General features: G+C 35.8%; 1 protein-coding gene across 1 annotated transcript in view; it reads left to right on the top strand.

Annotated features, from left to right (window-relative positions):
- Positions 1-17,765, top strand: part of ATP6V1A (ATPase H+ transporting V1 subunit A) — a 58,219-nt gene that overhangs the window by 33,657 nt on the left and 6,797 nt on the right. The window contains exons 4-13 of the mRNA XM_061194192.1: positions 1,805-1,933; positions 3,748-3,962; positions 4,241-4,378; positions 5,647-5,798; positions 9,332-9,494; positions 10,009-10,117; positions 14,742-14,864; positions 14,958-15,072; positions 15,668-15,731; positions 17,200-17,403. Of these exons, the coding sequence (XP_061050175.1) occupies positions 1,805-1,933; positions 3,748-3,962; positions 4,241-4,378; positions 5,647-5,798; positions 9,332-9,494; positions 10,009-10,117; positions 14,742-14,864; positions 14,958-15,072; positions 15,668-15,731; positions 17,200-17,403 (1,412 nt within the window). The remainder of the gene's footprint in view (positions 1-1,804; positions 1,934-3,747; positions 3,963-4,240; positions 4,379-5,646; positions 5,799-9,331; positions 9,495-10,008; positions 10,118-14,741; positions 14,865-14,957; positions 15,073-15,667; positions 15,732-17,199; positions 17,404-17,765) is intronic.

Below are 17,765 nucleotides of genomic sequence, written 5' to 3' on the forward strand. Positions count from 1 at the left end.
GTGTTAGGGAGTGTTCTAATTTCATTCTTTTACATGTAGCTGTCCAGTTTTCCCAGCACCACTTATTGAAGAGACTGTCTTTTCTCCATTGTATATCCTTGCCTCCTTTGTCATAGATGAGTTGACCATAGGTGCGTGGGTTTATCTCTGGGCTTTCTATCCTGTTCCATTGATCTATATTTCTGTTTTTGTGCCAGTACCATATTGTCTTGATTACTGTAGCTTTGTAGTATAGTCTGATGTCAGGGAGTCTGATTCCTCCAGCTCCGTTTTTTTCCCTCAAGACTGCTTTGGCTACTCGGGGTCTCCATACAAATTTTAAGATTTTTTGTTCTAGTTCTGTAAAAAATGCCACTCATAATTTGATAGGGATTGCATTGAATCTGTAGATTGCTTTGGGTAATTAGACATTTTCACAAGATTGATTCTTCTAATCCAAGAACATGGTATATCTCTCCATCTGTTTGTGACATGTTTGATTTCTTTCATCAGTGTCTTACAGTTTTCTGCGTACAGGTCTTTTACCTCCCTAGGTAGGTTTATTCCTAGGTATTTTATTCTTTTTGTTGCAGTGGTGAATGGGATTGTTTCCTTAATTTCTCTTTCTGATCTTTCGTTGTTAGTGTATAGGAATGCAAGAGATTTCTGTGCATTAATTTAGTATCCTGCAACTTTACCAAATTAATTGATTAGCTCTAGTAGTTTTCTGGTGGCATCTTTAGGCTTCACTATATATAGTATCATGTCACCTGCAAACAGTGACAGTTTTACTTCTTCTTTTCCGATTTGTATTCCTTTTATTTCTTTTTCTTCTCTGATTGCCGTGGCTAGGACTTCCAAAAGTGTGTTGAATAATGGTGGCGAGAGTGGACATCTTTGTCTTGTTCCTGATCTTAGAGGAAATGCTTTCAGTTTTTCACCATTGAGAATGATGTTTGCTGTCAGTTTGTCATATATGGCCTTTATTATGTTGAGGTAGGTTCCCTCTATGCCCACTTTCTGGAGAGTTTTTATCATGAATGGGTGTTGAATTTTGTCAGAAGCTTTTTCTGCATCTATTGAGATGATCATATGGTTTTTATTCTTCAATTTGTTGCTATGGTGTATCACCTTGATTGATTTGAATATATTGAAGAATCCTTGCATCCCTGGGATAAATCCCACTTGATCATGGTGTAATCCTTTTAATGTGTTGTTGGATTCTGTTTGCTGGTATTTTGTTGAGGATTTTTGCATCTATATTCATCAGTGATATTGGCCTGTAATTTTCTTTTTTTTTAGTATCTTTGTCTGGTTTTGGTATCAGGGTGATGGTGGCCTCATAGAGTGAGCTTGGGAGTATTCCTTCCTCTGCACTTTTTTGGAAGAGTTTGAGAAGGATGGGTGTTAGCTCGTCTCTAAATGTTTGATAGAATTCACCTGTGAAGCCATCTGTCCTGGACTTCTGTTTGTTGGAAGATTTTTAATCACAGTTTCAATTTCATTACTTGTGTTTGGTCTGTTCATATTTTCTATTTATCCCTGGTCCAGTCTTGGAAGGTTATACCTTTCTAAGAATTTGTCCATTTCTTCCAGGTTGTCCATTTTATTGGCATTGAGTTGCTTGTAGTAGTCTCTTACGATGCTTTGTATTTCTGCAGCTAACACAGTATTTTAAATCAAGTGTAATTTTTTAAAACTGTCTTTTTATGAGATAGTATGTTCCATAGTAGGTATTTTATTTTTCCTATGAATATATGAGAGAAGTGTATTATCGGATTTATTGGATGTTTTAATTATCTTAATACTCATTTGTTCTTTTCAGTGGTTACAGCTTGTGACATGGCAGGTGCAGCCATGTATGAACTGGTGAGAGTGGGCCACAGTGAGTTGGTTGGAGAGATTATCCGATTGGAGGGTGACATGGCCACTATCCAGGTGTATGAAGAAACCTGTATCCTTTTTGGTTCAATTTCTAGCCATTTTCTACAAATCAGAATTGAAAGATTTATGGCAAAGGTAGAAGCAGCACCAATGGCATCAGAAACGTGGAATGTTGGTGTTTTGAAGAAACCTGATATATAGGAGTTTATTGAAGAGAGGTACTAGGAATTAGTGCTCTTATTTTAAGAAATTAGTATTATCTCCTGACCTTTCATTGCTCTTAATATTTCATTGCTTTTATTCTCAAGATCAGCATTACTTCTTTGGCTACTTAATTAAGTTTTATTTGGTACAGCTTTTTTGCCATACTAAAACATATGCTTATGGTACCTGTTCTCTCTATCAGTATTGGAGTGCTAATTCTAAACAAAATCTGAAAATTTTTAATAAAGTTAAAATTTTTAATTTCAAAGTTTTAATAAAATTAAAAGTCTTCATAGCTATGAAATCATCACTAATCAAAAGGATTTTTTTCTATTGTTAGGTTTATCTTTTATTTAGTCTTCTACGTGGTTTGAAGATTTAAAATAAATGAACATGTGTATAGTGAGAACCCGCTCTGCCTTTGTTATCCTGTATTTGGCCAATTTTCAAAACAGACATGCATTCATGCAGCCCATTTTGTTAGTTCCATTTATTTTGTATCCTTCTAGTTTGTTATATGAACCAATATAAATATATATTTTTATTTTTATTTCCTTTTTTTCCCCAAAAGATAGCATATTGTATGCACTGTTCTGCACCTTGTTTTTTTCACTTAAAAATATATGTATGGTGGAAGATGGATAAATATGTGATAAATATAGTACAATGTTTATGGTAGATCACTGTAAAATTCTTTCAGCTTTGCTGTAGGTTTGAAATATTTCATAATCAAATATTGGAAGTGAAAATATATTTTGGAGATCTTTCTTGAAAAATTCATAGAAGTGCCTAGTCTTTTTTACAGCTACATAGAATTCCAGCTTATGAATATACCAACATTTATTAATAAATCCCTTAATGATTGTTAAGTCCAAAGATTTTTTTGGTTGTTTCTTAGTCTTAAGAGTTTAAGTTTTTGTCCAGGTTCTAATATCCTTTTTAGGGAACTGATATTCCTCACCAGTATAGTTGAAACAAAGTATTATGGAGAGGCTTTTGCTTCTATTTTTAAGCCTGTGGTTCCCAAACTGTGCACCAGGGCACTCTGGGCAGCTGCAGCAAACTCATGTGGGTGCCCCAGGATATTTTAAGGTTTTGCGGTAAACACGGGAATATTAGACATTTTGTCAGACACCACGAGAACTAGTAGCTTGAGATAATAAACACTTTTATTATTTGACTGTACTATATTCTTGTCGATGATATCATATCTTTGTGAAGCTGAGTTTTGGCAATTGCTAAGCTAAAAACCAAGTGTCATACAAAAATGATGTGGGATGTGTATTCAGTCTGACTCCAAGGTTTGGAAATTGTAGAATACCCAACAGGCACATAAATCCCATCTGTAAAAATTGAGATTATTTTAAAATGAAATTAAAATGTTCTTTTTTCTTTCAATTTATGTATATTTTTCAAAGTACCACTTAGTTGTTAGGACATACACATTTATTAAGACGTTTGGACATAATTATTTAATAGATGGAATTATTATATTTATATATATATCTTTTGTTGTAGGTCACTATGAAAAAGTTACTGAAACACTAAGATGCTGTGGACTAAAAGTTTGAGAATCTCAGGTTTAGCGCCTTATGTATCATTTCCTGTTAAACTGTGGTATTTCCTTTTTATAGTATCTCTAATCTTTCATAGTGAGTTTTCCTCAACTGCCATTTCCAGCTGGTGTGTCTGTTGGAGATCCTGTACTCCGCACTGGGAAACCCCTCTCAGTAGAGCTTGGTCCTGGCATTATGGGAGCCATTTTTGATGGTATTCAAAGACCTTTGTCGGATATCAGCAGTCAGACTCAAAGTATTTACATTCCCAGAGGAGTAAATGTGTCTGCTCTTAGCAGAGATGTCAAATGGGATTTCACACCTTGCAAAAACCTACGGGTATGTCTTTGTAACCTAAATTTCTAAAGTTGGTGAAAGAATGTGAAAAGAGTGTTTACTGAACTATTTTGTACTCTTAGTCAAAATAAAAATAGACCACAGAAGCATAGTTTACATCTTTTTTTTAGCTCCACTAGAAGGATTATAGAACAAATGTATTCTATTCATAAGTGAAGCAAATGATTTAAATAATAGCAAGGTGAGTCTGCTTGATATTTATTGAACATTAAATGGCTTGACATTTATTTGAACATTAAACAAGTGCATTTGTTCTCTAGGTTGGTAGTCACATCACTGGTGGAGATATTTATGCAATTGTCAACGAGAACTCACTCATCAAACACAAAATCATGTTGCCCCCACGAAACAGAGGAACTGTCACTTACATTGCTCCACCTGGAAATTACGATACCTCTGTAAGTATCATATAAACTTTATCTCACAAGAATGGCCCCACTTATATGTGATAGTTGCCCAGTTTTAGTACTCTGAATAGTTACAGAATTCATATTTAATGTGTATGTTTTAAGTTACTCCCATAATTATTTTTTTATTTAAGATTTTTTTCTTTAAAACTTGAGCTTGGGAATACAAAAAAGCAAAATATATTATTTCTTTTTGAAGAGAAATAGCTAGTATAGTATTTTCCTACCTTCTTAACTTATGCTACATTATTTAAACCTCTGATTCTTTAGGCATAGAATAGACTTTGATCTTTTTGTCAATCTCTATTCACATAATGAATTGTAGAATGGATTATATAAGTTCTTACTCTGGGTGAGCCATTTAAAACTTAGTCCTTTAATGTTATTGATAGTCACATCATACCAAATACAGTAGATGCATGATAATCTTCGTGGTATGAAGATAGCTTTATTGAGAAGATCATTGTAGCATATAATTTTTTCCCAATAAAATATGATAAAAGATAATAATTTTCTAATCATTTCACAAGAATCAGTCTGTGCTCTACAACATATACAGAACAAAAGAATTAAGATCAGGATTCTGGGCAGTCAGCTAACGTTACTCACTAGCTTAGAGACTCACCGATACTTGCAAGAAAACCCTGAAGTAGACAATTCAGATTCATGCATCAACAAGATTACAGATTTCTATAGGTCTATGGACTTTGAGATTGTTTGTGAATAGTTAAAACCACCTCAGTGTTCACAGATGTTAGAGTATTATTCATTATCTTTTTGCTTTTATAAATAATTTAAAATATTTAACTTTATTAAATATGTTAGGGTTCTTAATAGATTAGTATTTTTCATTAAAGCAGTATAAGAGCATTATAATAAAGTAAGCAAAATAAATAATGGAAAATAAATTATGAAAGCTTTCATTTCTTCCCTCCCTCAGTCCCAGGAGTATCTTCTGTACCCTTCAAGAATTTTTCCTCTGCATATTCATGTAATTTATTTAACTATCCCTCTATAACTTGAGATACTCCTTTCTCCAAAACTTCTAAGCTTTTTCTTAAAATCATTAAAATAGTAATAATGCACCTGGTTTAAAAAAAATTAGAACAGTATGTAAAGACTTACAATAAAAAAGTGTAAATCTCCCTCCCCACTTCCACATACCACTTCCCTAACCCCCCAAGAGAAATCTGGCATTACTTTGATTTTAGAGGAAGAAATGTTTATAATGTACTTAAAGTCCTGCTGTATTTTTGTAGGATGTTGTGTTGGAGCTTGAATTTGAAGGTATAAAGGAGAAGTTCAGCATGGTCCAAGTATGGCCTGTACGTCAGGTTCGGCCTGTCACTGAGAAGTTGCCAGCTAATCATCCTCTGTTGACTGGCCAGAGAGTCCTTGATGCCCTTTTTCCGTAAGTTTGATTTGTGTCCCGTGGTTTTCCCTCAGAGTTATTATATGTGCTTATTGTTTCACTTCTTTATAGATAAAGATTTTATGTGCTAATCCTATAATACGTTTTATCTAGAGAAATATATTTTACCTGTGCTTATTTAGAGAATCAAACTGTTGAAGAAAATTTATTTTTTCACAGTTGCAAAAGGAAAGCATTATTTCTAAAACTTTCTGAAAAAATGAAATTTCCAGAAGGAAATCTGTGCCAAAACAATATAACTATTTTTCTTAAGTTATCCTAGAATTAGTAGATTGGTGTCACTATAAATTGATGACTTCTAACATCAACTGGGTTCTCTATGCTACCCAGCAGTCTTTCTTTCTTTGTAGTCTGCTCTTTGCCATTTTCTTCATCACCTGCTTAAAACCCTCCTTTCTCTTTAAATCTTAGGCATCACCATACCCTGCTTTACTTTTAACAAATAACTTCATCATTTAATTCACAGAAAAGACTGAAGCAGAGATGTAGTAATTCTTTCAACTTCTGATCACCAACCCATGTATGTCTCACTTACTCTTCAGCCTCTTACCTTTAAACCTACTCTGTGCGTTGTTCTCACTGTTACTCTCTCATAAGATCTTCAGTACTTTGACTCTTCTTATTTAGTCAGTACCTCCTGTTTCCATATCCTTCACTATCCAGTTTAAATTTAATAGTCTATCACTTTTACTAACATCTGTCAATATATTAAATTTTCTTGGTTCCTTTGTCTTCTGTCACGCCCACCTGGCGAAATATCAACTGTGAATCAGTCTTGCTATCTCCTTCTCCCAAATCTACACACAGGCTGCTGAGAAAAATAAATAAGTGCAAGTTGGTATCTCACCACTGTGGCACAGTCGTTCAGCATTTCCCTAATTATCATTCTCCTGCTCTCCTTAGTGACTATTTCAAACCTCTCCACTTGCCTCAGAGCTTCAACTCCAGTCTTCTTTCTCCTTCATTCTCAACAAATGATCATGCTAGATCCTTCCCAGAGAAATGAGAGGCCATCAGATTTGGAACTCCATCAGTTAACGTACATTCCCATCCATCCCTTACTTCTCTCCTTTTTCTGGAGTTTATCCCACCTCATGTTTCCTCAAAGACCTCCCATTAAGTGATATTCTCTTTATCTCCCATCTAATGAGAAGAAATCTACCTTCGACCCTTTTCCCCTTTCTACCTTCCACTACTTTTCTCCCTATCTTCACAGCCAAATCTTTTAAAAAAAGTAAATTAGTTGTCTCCACTTTTCCCACTCTAATTCACTGTACTGCTCTGCCTGTGGTGCCACCCCTCAACCGAAACTACTCTCATTAACATCATCAGTCACTCCCAATTCAATAAGTAAGTTTTAGTGTTTTCTTAATTCCTACAACTTTGGATTTTGGATATTGCTTTCTACTCCTTCCTCTTTGAAACACCCTCTTTCTTTGCTTTTCCAGTTAGCTTCTGTCTACAAGAAGCTATTGCTTATTCTCCGTTGCAGGTTCCTTCTCCCTTAATTTTGATATTTCTTAGAGGTTTTCTCTTTTCTTTCCTCATTATACATCTTACCCTCTGTGGATGACTTCATGCACTCTTGAGACTTAAATGTTCATCTATATATGATGATTTCTAAACCTGTATCTTCATCCCAGATCTCTTCTGAGTTCCAGACTCATATATCCACTTCTGATTATACCTCTCCTTTTGAATATCTTATAGGTGCCTCAAAGTCAGTATGTTTAAAACTAAAATCATCATCTTAATCACCACTCCTTTCCTTGAAACTTTGCTGCCTCTCTCAAGTATCATTTTTACCCTCCCACATCTAATTAGTGAACTAATGCTGTTATTCTATTCCCTAAATATTTTTTATCTGCATCTGTCATCTCTACTCCATGACTATAATTAAGGATATTACCCTAATTCCTATAATAAACTTATTTAATCAGACTTCCCATCTTCAGTTTTGCCTTCTTTCCAAGTGGTTGTCCATATTACATAGTGATCCAACTAAAACACATATGTGATCCTGCACAATTTTGCTTGAAACCCTTCAGCGCTCTTTATTGCTCTCAAGACAAGCACACACTCCTTAACTCCTCACAAAGCCACCCATGATCTGGCTATTGCTTACCTTCCAGTATTGTCTCAGCGACTTGCCTGCCCAACTGCTTCCTTATACACCATCTTCCAGGCTTAACGAAGGACTTTTAATTCTTCAAGCAATGCTCCCTCTTGCCCCTGGACCTTTGGGCATTCTTTTCCCTCTATGTGGAATGTTATTTCCCTGTATCTGGCTAATTTCTATTTTCTTTCAGGTCTTAGCTTCTTTCGGAAAGAATTTCCTAACCCCACTCCCATCCAGTGTCAGACTTTGTACTCCTTCCTGTGTACTCCCACAAACCTTGATGGTCTCTATGATAGCACTTTTCACATTGGATTGTTGAACTTCTAAAGTGGGGCACACCCAGCCTTGCCTCCCCACACTGCCTTAAAGGTGATTTGAAAGAGGTATACAAAGCCATAGGATGAATGGACATGCCTTCTTAGTGTATCAGAGTCACTGAAAGGTTTGAAGGAGAAAACATTTTAATGCGTATTAGTTTCATATGAGAAAACTCTATTATTATTATTAAGGATGCAGTGTTTGTGTGAATTTTATGATAAACACACTATTACCAAGGAATTTCCCTCAGCATTATGTCTCATTTCTCCTGCCCAGACACTCCTGCCTGACACACACACTCACCTGCACACATACACCTGTGACATTCACTTCCCTCTGCCCTTAACTTCCCTCTGCCCTTAAGGGTATTTCACTCTCCACTGACACTTTTTAGGGAAAGTTTGAAAGTGGTTGCTAAATGGTACTGTAATCACAAGCTGACTCCAGTTTACTCCACTGGAATGTGAGTTCTGTGAATACAGAAACATGGCTATTTTCTCCGCTGTGGTCTCTCCAGCATCTCCAAGCATAGTTTGTAGTACCTTGGAAGTACTTCATAAATCGTTATTGAATGGGTAAAAGGGGATTGACTTAACACCTTAACAAAAGTCTTTGTTTATTAACCTCTGTAACAAGAGGAATTTCTTAGATCTTATTTTTTACCTCAGAAGACAACTTTCAAAGCGTTTATATTTTTCTTTTAGCTTTAATTCTTATATTGTCCTTTCATAAACTAATTTATTTAAGCATTCAGAATATCATTAGTACTGTTTTATTTATTTTCATATTCATCTTCCCCAGTTACCTTATGGAATATACTTTCACTTTTTGCTATTGAAGATGATAGAAATGATTGATTTATAATAAACAACATATACTGCTATAGGTGGAAACTAGGGGAGCAATTATTATATATCTATCTGTATATCTGTCTTTGTAAGTATATATATAGATACAGATGACAGTATTATAAAGTGCTTTTGTTCTTTAACTTGTATTTCTGTGTCATTTACCTACTTTATTTATTGGTATGTATTAGCGAGTAAAGTAATCCATGCTTGTTTTATTTGTGTAGATGTGTACAGGGAGGAACTACTGCAATCCCTGGGGCTTTTGGCTGTGGAAAGACGGTGATATCGCAGTCTCTGTCCAAGTATTCCAACAGTGATGTGATCATCTACGTAGGATGTGGTGAGAGAGGAAATGAGATGTCTGAAGTCCTCCGGGACTTCCCAGAGGTCTGTATCTATAAAGCTTCCAATACTAATCTAGAGAAAATACCACTAATCAACTTTAATTGGCAATTAATAAAGCTTTATGTTGGATCTGGAGCAATGCTCTCATTTGTCAAGGATCTTTTAAGGAATTTTCTAATTATATCTGTGATTCAGTTTGTATACTCAAGGAGAGGAATTTGAATTTTTCAGTCAAACACTTGAAAGTTTCTTTTTGTGGTCTGGTGGTTTTCAGTTATTGGGAGAAAGATACAATAGGCAAAATATTTATAGGTGTGAACTTTACATAGCCTTTATATGATCTACTAGGTTACTATAGTAATATTCCTTTTTCCATAAAATAATGGACTTCATTTATGAAATGGAAATACTGGCTGTTTTCTTTACAGCACAGTGGGATAGAGGGAAGAGGTTGGAGTGATGGGAAATACACATTATAAGAGGGATTAAATATAAACAAGTTGTGAAAAGGGGACTGAAATGTTCTGGGGATCACTAATAGATTGTTTGCCTCTAGCTCACGATGGAAGTTGATGGTAAGGTGGAGTCAATTATGAAGAGGACAGCGTTGGTAGCCAATACCTCTAATATGCCTGTTGCTGCTAGAGAAGCCTCTATTTATACTGGTGAGTATGTGAATTGGAATAAAAGCGATGAACTTATCTGTTCTTAAGTTTAAAGCTAGCACCAAACTTTTTCTATTCCAAAGAACTTTTCTTTCATTCTAAAGTACCTCATACATACAACCATATTCCTAGAATATTTTTTAAAAAATATTTCACATATTATTATAGCTTGAGAATATGTCAATATAAGACATTAATAGAGCTGCCACAATCTTTTTGGTGACTTTAAAATGATGTATCTTCTACTACTAGTTTTTTTTTTTTCACTACATGTTTTATCATTGCTCTATCTCTGAATATATCTGTATCTCTATAACTTGAATTATCAGCTTTGAACTGTAATACTTTGAATATCAGTATGTTTATATATTATCTTCCATCTTTGCTCCCACTTCCATCCAGCTTTTGGTGCTTTGATTTCTGCATTTTCAGGATTTATAATGTTCGTATTCTGTTCTATAACCATAAATCCAATATTTGTATTAGCCTTAGACCTAGTAAAATGGAGTCATGCCCACTGGCAGTCCCTTGACTACAATTTTTCCATTTGTTTCATGGTTGGACAAAATTTGAATTCTTGTTTCTTTGTAAGTCTGGGTGTTTTCAGCTGCCTTTAAATTTTAACAGTTTGGCAGAGTATAAAATTTTTTGATCAGTATTTCTTGCCTAGAGAACTCTTATTTCAGCATTAAGTGCTGGGGAGAGATCTGACGCTGGCCTACTTTTTTTCCTTTTATAGGTGATTTTTCTTTTTACCCAAAGGAATTTCTCTTTAACTTTGAAGTCTTCTTCTTTTTTTTTTTTTTTTTAATTTATTTTTGGCTGCATCGGGCCTTCATTGTTGGGTCTTCGTTGCTGCGCTCGGGCTTTCTCTAGTTGCCGCAAGTGAGGGCTACTCTTCCTTGCGTTGCACGGGCTTCTCATTGCAGTGTCTTCTCTTGTTTCGGAGCTTGGGCTCTAGGTGCGCAGGCTTCAGTACTTGTGGCACACGGGCTCAGTAGTTGTGGCTCGCGGGCTCTAGAGCTCAGGCTCAGTAGTTCTGGCACACGTGCTTAGTTGCTCCGTGGCATGTGGGATCTGCCCAGACCAGGGCTGAAAACAGTGTCCCCTGCGTTGGCAGGTGGATTCCTAACCACGGCACCACCAGGGAAGTCCTAACCTTGAAGTCTTATAACTTGATTAGGCTATATCCCAGTATTGATAGTTCTGATAATTTTTTCCTGAGACATAGTGTACCTTTTCAATCTATGAATATGTCTTTTATTTTGGAAAATTTTTGAGAATTGTTTCTGAAACTTTTTCTCTTCCATTATGGTTATCTTCTTGAAGCTAAACATATAGCGTCTCCTTTAGCTGTTTCCATATGCATCATTTCCTCTCTAATTCTTTTTATTTAGCCTTTTATCCATTTTTTCACAGGGTAATCAACGTATATTCTTTGTATTGCTTCCAATGAAGACTTTATGTCCTTCTAGCTCTTTGCTGAGTTCTGCTGGCTCATGAAACATCTTTTGTGATCTTACTGTATATTCCTTGAGATTTTTATTTTGTGGTAGGATGCAATATTAAGATTTTCTTTTATTAATTAATTGTGGTCACAGTTTTCATTTGTTTCTTGGCAGGTTCATTGTTGTACTCTGCTCTTCTGTCTCTTTTTTTCTCCTTTTATTTTTGTTTAGTTCCTGTGCTGATGTTTATTATTACTATTACTCATCTTTGCAGGAGACGGGAGGGAATGGTTGTTACTATGGTCCAGGGTAGCAGGAATTCTTCCTGGTAATCTGTGAAGTTTGTTATAGCATAGAGTTGTGTAAGTTATTTTACTTTTTCTTTCCTGCCAACAAAAATCCGCAGCTACAAGGCCACTTACAATGAATTCTTTCTCTTCTACCCTGCCTCATTCACTGTTTACTTACTGAAAAGGAGTGCCTTCCTTTGTTTTATTTGTCCCCATCTCTCTACTTCCCCTTGATGCCAAACTGGGTCCAAGGAACCCCCGCCACTAGCCCTGTACCCCTTTTACTGTGTTCCAGACAATGGATTCTTGGTTTTGCCCCTCAGGATGTACCTTCTAGTTTGCAAAAGCTTAATCTGAGATGTGCAGCCTCAGGTGAATTCTTGGTGTCTTTCCACCCCCTTGTTTGTTTTTTATCTCATTTAGTTGGCTTTCCTCATTATTTTGTTGTGAAGCTAAACATGGCCCCTAGTTTTTTACAATGGAGTTTGTGTTTCTGTATTTCTTGTTCTCCTTGTTTGGTGGTTACTCTTATGAGAAGAAGGAGAAAGTGACGTATTCATCTACTATTTTAGGACAAGAAGTCTACCTACTTCTTTTAAATGGCTGCACAGTATCCCTTTGTATGGATATATCATAATTTATTTAACCAGCATCCTTTTAGGGGGCACTTGGATTATTGATAATTTTTTTGCTCCCACAAACTTCACACCATAAAACATCCTTAAGCATGTTTTTTACACTGTGGCTTTGTATGTTTTATGCGCATGTTTCTTTGTATTTTTGTCAGGTAAGTTCTTAGAAGTAAAATTGCTAAGAATACAACTGTTAATGTAGATTTTAGTTTCTAATAGCTCTTCAAAAGGAATAACAGTGGACAAGAATTCTGCTTCTCCACATACTCACCAGTGCTAATTTCTTCAACACTTTCTTATGATAATTATCATACAGAAAAGTTAGAAGAATATTACAGTGAATTCCCATGTACCCCACACCTAGATCTGGCAATTAGCATTTTACTGTCCCTGCTTTATTAGATGCCTATTCGGTCTGTATTTCTTACAGTGAGCTAGCATCTTTTCTGTGTGCATTAACCATATGAAAACTGCCTTCTGTCCATTTTTGTATTGGTAGTAGTTGTTTATCATACTGATTGGTAAAGTTCTTTGAAATCAGTCTTTCATCTGTTATGAGTTGCAGATATTGTCCTAGTTTGCTTATCTTTTTTTTTTTTTTTTTAATTAATTAATTAATTTACTTTTGGCTGTGTTGGGTCTTCGTTTCTGTGCGAGGGCTTTCTCTAGTTGTGGCAAGTGGGGGCCACCCTTCATCACGGTGCGCGGGCCTCTCACTATAGTGGCCTCTCTTGTTGCGGAGCACAGGCTCCAGACGCGCAGGCTCAGTAGTTGTGGCTCACGGGCCTAGTTGCTCCGTGGCATGTGGGATCTTCCCAGACCAGGGCTCGAACCCGTGTCCCCTGCATTAGCAGGTGGATTCTCAACCACTGCGCCACCAGGGAAGCCCCTGCTTATCTTTTGGTTTTGTCTGAGGGTTTTTTTTTTTTTTTCTTGTAGGCACTGATATCTTTAGGTCTATGAAAGTGGTCTATGAGACTTCTTTGAGGTTTAGTCATGCGTATCTGTCTCTTCTATCAAGTCTTTTTAATAAATATATACACACAGGCATTAGTGAATGTTATCACAGAGACATAGCGTGCTTGTATAAGAGAGGATCTAATTCTACCATCAGATTGACATATGTGATAATTACTGTGTTTTTTAAGCCTTAATAATGATAAGTGGTATTTCTTAAAGACTTTGTTCCTTGGATCATATTTTGGAAGCCTAAGTCAGTATTTTTTATTCTGAAGGATGTAATATGATAAATAGTAAAGTTCTGAGTTTTCCAGCAACTATTTTGTTTTACTTATATAAGCATCTGTTTCTTTACTGGTAAAATAAGGGAATTAGGGCAGTAGATTTGGGGATGCTTATGAGGTAGCAACAAATATACATTTCTAATATGTTAGAGTTGTATAGTACTTTGTACTTTGCAGAGGGCATTTATAGAAATCATTTCATCTGATATGTATAGATAGATAGGGTGAGAGTTATTCCATTTTCACAGATTAGGAAACCACACTGGGAAAATAAAGTTATTTTGCTAAGATTAATGACAGAATAGAAAGTAGAACCCAGGACTTCTTTCTGTATATTAGCTTCTTCTAAGTGGTTTACTGTACGTGATTTTACAAGAGAGGATCCAATGTGCATAGCAGAATGATCTGGATAATGAAGATTATTACTCACGTTAATAACATTTGTTACTTTTGAAAAATAACCAAACAAGCTAATTAGTTGAGGATTTTTTGATGCCTATGTCTAATTATCTCAACAAAAAATGGGAGGAAAGTCTTTTCCTACTTTTAAAAATGTTTACTAGGCTATGATAAACCCAAACATGTAATTGCTCAATATAATAGATGTTTATTTCAGATGATCAGGGCAGTCTTCATTATTCTATCATTTTTGGGCTGGGACGCAGGCTGAGAAGAGCTCTTTCATTTCGACACATACCTTCCGTGGGTCCTGGGAGTTCTCGCCCTCTCAGTAAGCCAGACAGAAGAAGTAGCATGGAAGGATGTGTGGCTTGCCTGGTGGTGGAACACATGACTCTTACATTCCATTAGATAGGGGTCAATTACTTGCCACATCTAAATGCAGAGGAGGCTAGACAATATAATTCAGCTGTGCGCCCAAAAGAAGCAGCACAGATTATGATGAACAGCTAGCAGTCTTAGGAACTTATTGCTTTAAATTTTTCTTAAGGGTGAAAAAGTCAGGATTATACTTTATAGGATTATAACTTGTAATATTCTTCCCACTTTAGGAATTACACTGTCGGAATATTTCCGTGACATGGGCTATCACGTCAGTATGATGGCTGACTCTACCTCTAGATGGGCTGAGGCTCTTAGAGAAATCTCTGGTCGCTTAGCTGAAATGCCTGCAGGTAAGTCTTTGTATTGCTTATTACATAAACAAGACTGTTAGGATTTGGGGATTGGCTTAGAACCTCTCTTTAAAATTTCTTTTCATTTTTCAGATAGTGGATATCCTGCATATCTCGGTGCCCGTCTGGCCTCATTCTATGAGCGAGCTGGCAGAGTGAAATGTCTTGGAAATCCTGAGAGAGAAGGGAGTGTCAGCATTGTAGGAGCGTAAGCATCAAAACTGTACTTTTCATAAGAAAAAAGGTTATTTATTTTAAAGAGACAATATTTAGCCCCCCGGAGAGCAGTGATTCTTAACCAAGGTTGCACTCGAGTCATCCAGGGAGCTCTTTAAAATGCACATGTTTAGGTCATCTCTACATGTTCTGGTTCTATAGATTTGACTTGACTGATTTATTATATTCAAGTCACGATATCCTAGAAATAATTTAGAAAATTATAGACATGTTAAGGTAAGACTGTATCATGATAAAAACAATGTGAAGATTCACGATCCCCACATAAAGCCATACTTTGTTCTCAGACCTTTTCCTTCCTTCCTGCTTCATCTGTTTGATTAGAATAGTGAAACAGATCATAATTAAATCTGTCTCATTTCTCAAACTAGAAGGTGTTTAATAGTTGTCATTCTTAATTTTCAACTTAGTACTGGTTTTTATTTAAGATTTTTGTATAAGATTTTCTTTCCAAAGGTCATATTTCTAAAGTTATTTACATTAAAATTGACTTGCAAAAAATTGCTTTTATATACAAGTTATTTTTCATAAGCATTTCTAATGACTTTTTCTTCTTTTAAATTTAGAGTTTCTCCACCTGGTGGTGATTTTTCTGATCCAGTTACATCTGCTACTCTTGGTATTGTTCAGGTATATCTTTCCCTAGTGTAGTCAGCTTCTGAGCCCCACCCCACCCCAGGCCGTCCTCATGTTGTCCGCATCATTGTGAAGTATTTCATTTGGTCACTGAAGAGTAGGCAATGGTAAAGTCTGTTTTAGCAACATTCTTACTACTGAAAGTCTTCAGTGCTGTCTGTTCTTTCTTAGCTCTTTATCTAGAGTTTATAATAGATTTAATATCTGTAAGTGGAAAATACATCCGGGTAGCAAAGTTTTATTCATGTTAGAGTAATACTACACTTTGAGTTAGAGTAACCCTAGGAGTAGAAACAAATGGGCCCAAAAAAGATATAATGGCAAAAATCCCATAGAAGTTTCTCCTCGTGGTATGGTCCAAGGCAGGTAACCCTATCAGAGGGCAGCTCTTTTCTATTCCATAGTGATCCAGAACCAGCGCTTCTTCCACCTTGGGCTCCACCTAGCCTGGTAATTGTCTGCATCTGGCTGGTACAGGGGGACTGTGTAGAAGGCACACCTACTTTGGGCTCAGGCGTGGTCACTCCACTCATTCTGTTAGCCACACCCAGACGAAAGCAAAGCTTGGAAAGTGTAGTTTCTGCCTAGGCAGCTTCCCAGTGACAAGGGCATGAATTCTAGTGGATAGCTAGCCAACTTGGCCATTAAAAGTAAGCCTGGGAGGGGTGGGTGGGACGAACTGGAAAACTGGGATTGACATGTATACATTAATATGTATAAAATAGATAACTAATAAGAACCTGCTGTATAAAAAATAAATAAATAAATAATTTTTTAAAAGTAAGCCTAAATGAAAGATGTATATAAATCAGAGCTATAATTTTTTTAATGTTGATATATTTATAAGCATATGTATTATTCATATGGGAAAAATAGAATATTTGCCTATATTTTGGTCAGTTTCAGATAAAAGGAAGTGGCAGAGGCTAAATTTACAACTTTCAAGATGTTTAACCTTTGCTAAAATTTTGAATTTTGAATTACAGGGAAATGGGGAGCAAAGTTATGAATGCATAAAATACATACGAATGTTTGGCCTTGGAAAAATGACTGTCAGATCTTTTAGGATTGGCCCTTAATGATAGGGAACCGAATTTATTCAGAACATTTAGAGGTTTTCATTAAAGTGAAGTATCTATCTTAATAAGCATTTTCTGGTTCATCTGTTTATTGCACTGTCATAATCTTCAAAGGAGTCAGTTTTTTTGCTATCAGATTTGACATACTATTAAGGAAATTTTGATTTGTAGATATTACCCATACTGAAACTAAAAGAAATACATTTTCCTATTTGCAGTTTTATTCTATTTCATTTATACTTGTTATATACTAAAAAGATAAATAATTTGACCAGAAAAGTATAGAATTGCATATTTAGGACAAACAAATATATTTCAGTACTTCAAAAAAAATTGTTTTTAAGAAAAATTTTTATGTTTTTTTGATTTTGTCTTTAAATCAGGTGTTCTGGGGCTTAGATAAGAAACTAGCTCAACGTAAGCATTTCCCGTCTGTCAACTGGCTCATCAGCTACAGCAAGTACATGCGTGCCTTGGATGAGTACTATGACAAACACTTCACAGAGTTTGTTCCTCTGAGGACCAAAGCTAAGGAGATTCTGCAGGAAGAAGAAGACTTGGCAGAAATTGTACAGCTTGTGGGAAAGGTAGGTTGTAAAATCTTGTGGAAGACAGGTCTGTGAGTTGCACTGAAGCTTTTTAAGGACAAACAGAACCTTGGATATGCAGATTCTTGCTGGGAAAATGAGTATTTATTAAATATTCTTTAAACGAATAGAATTTTAGATTATTCCTTTATCCAGCAGATATTTGAGGGACCTGCTTGTGTTGTGGAAAGATGATTGGTGTTTAGATTATTATTGAATAACAAACCACTCCGACATTTAGTGGCTTAAATAGTGTTTTTTTGCTCATGGTTTTTGGGGTTAGTGGGCTCAGATAGAAGTCTTGCTTGGGTCCCCTCATACAGTCTTGCTTGGGTCCCCTCATACAGTTTTTGCAGTCATAT

The sequence above is a fragment of the Eubalaena glacialis genome, chromosome 6 (assembly GCF_028564815.1).
Source record: "Eubalaena glacialis isolate mEubGla1 chromosome 6, mEubGla1.1.hap2.+ XY, whole genome shotgun sequence".
NCBI classification, from domain to species: domain Eukaryota; kingdom Metazoa; phylum Chordata; class Mammalia; order Artiodactyla; family Balaenidae; genus Eubalaena; species Eubalaena glacialis.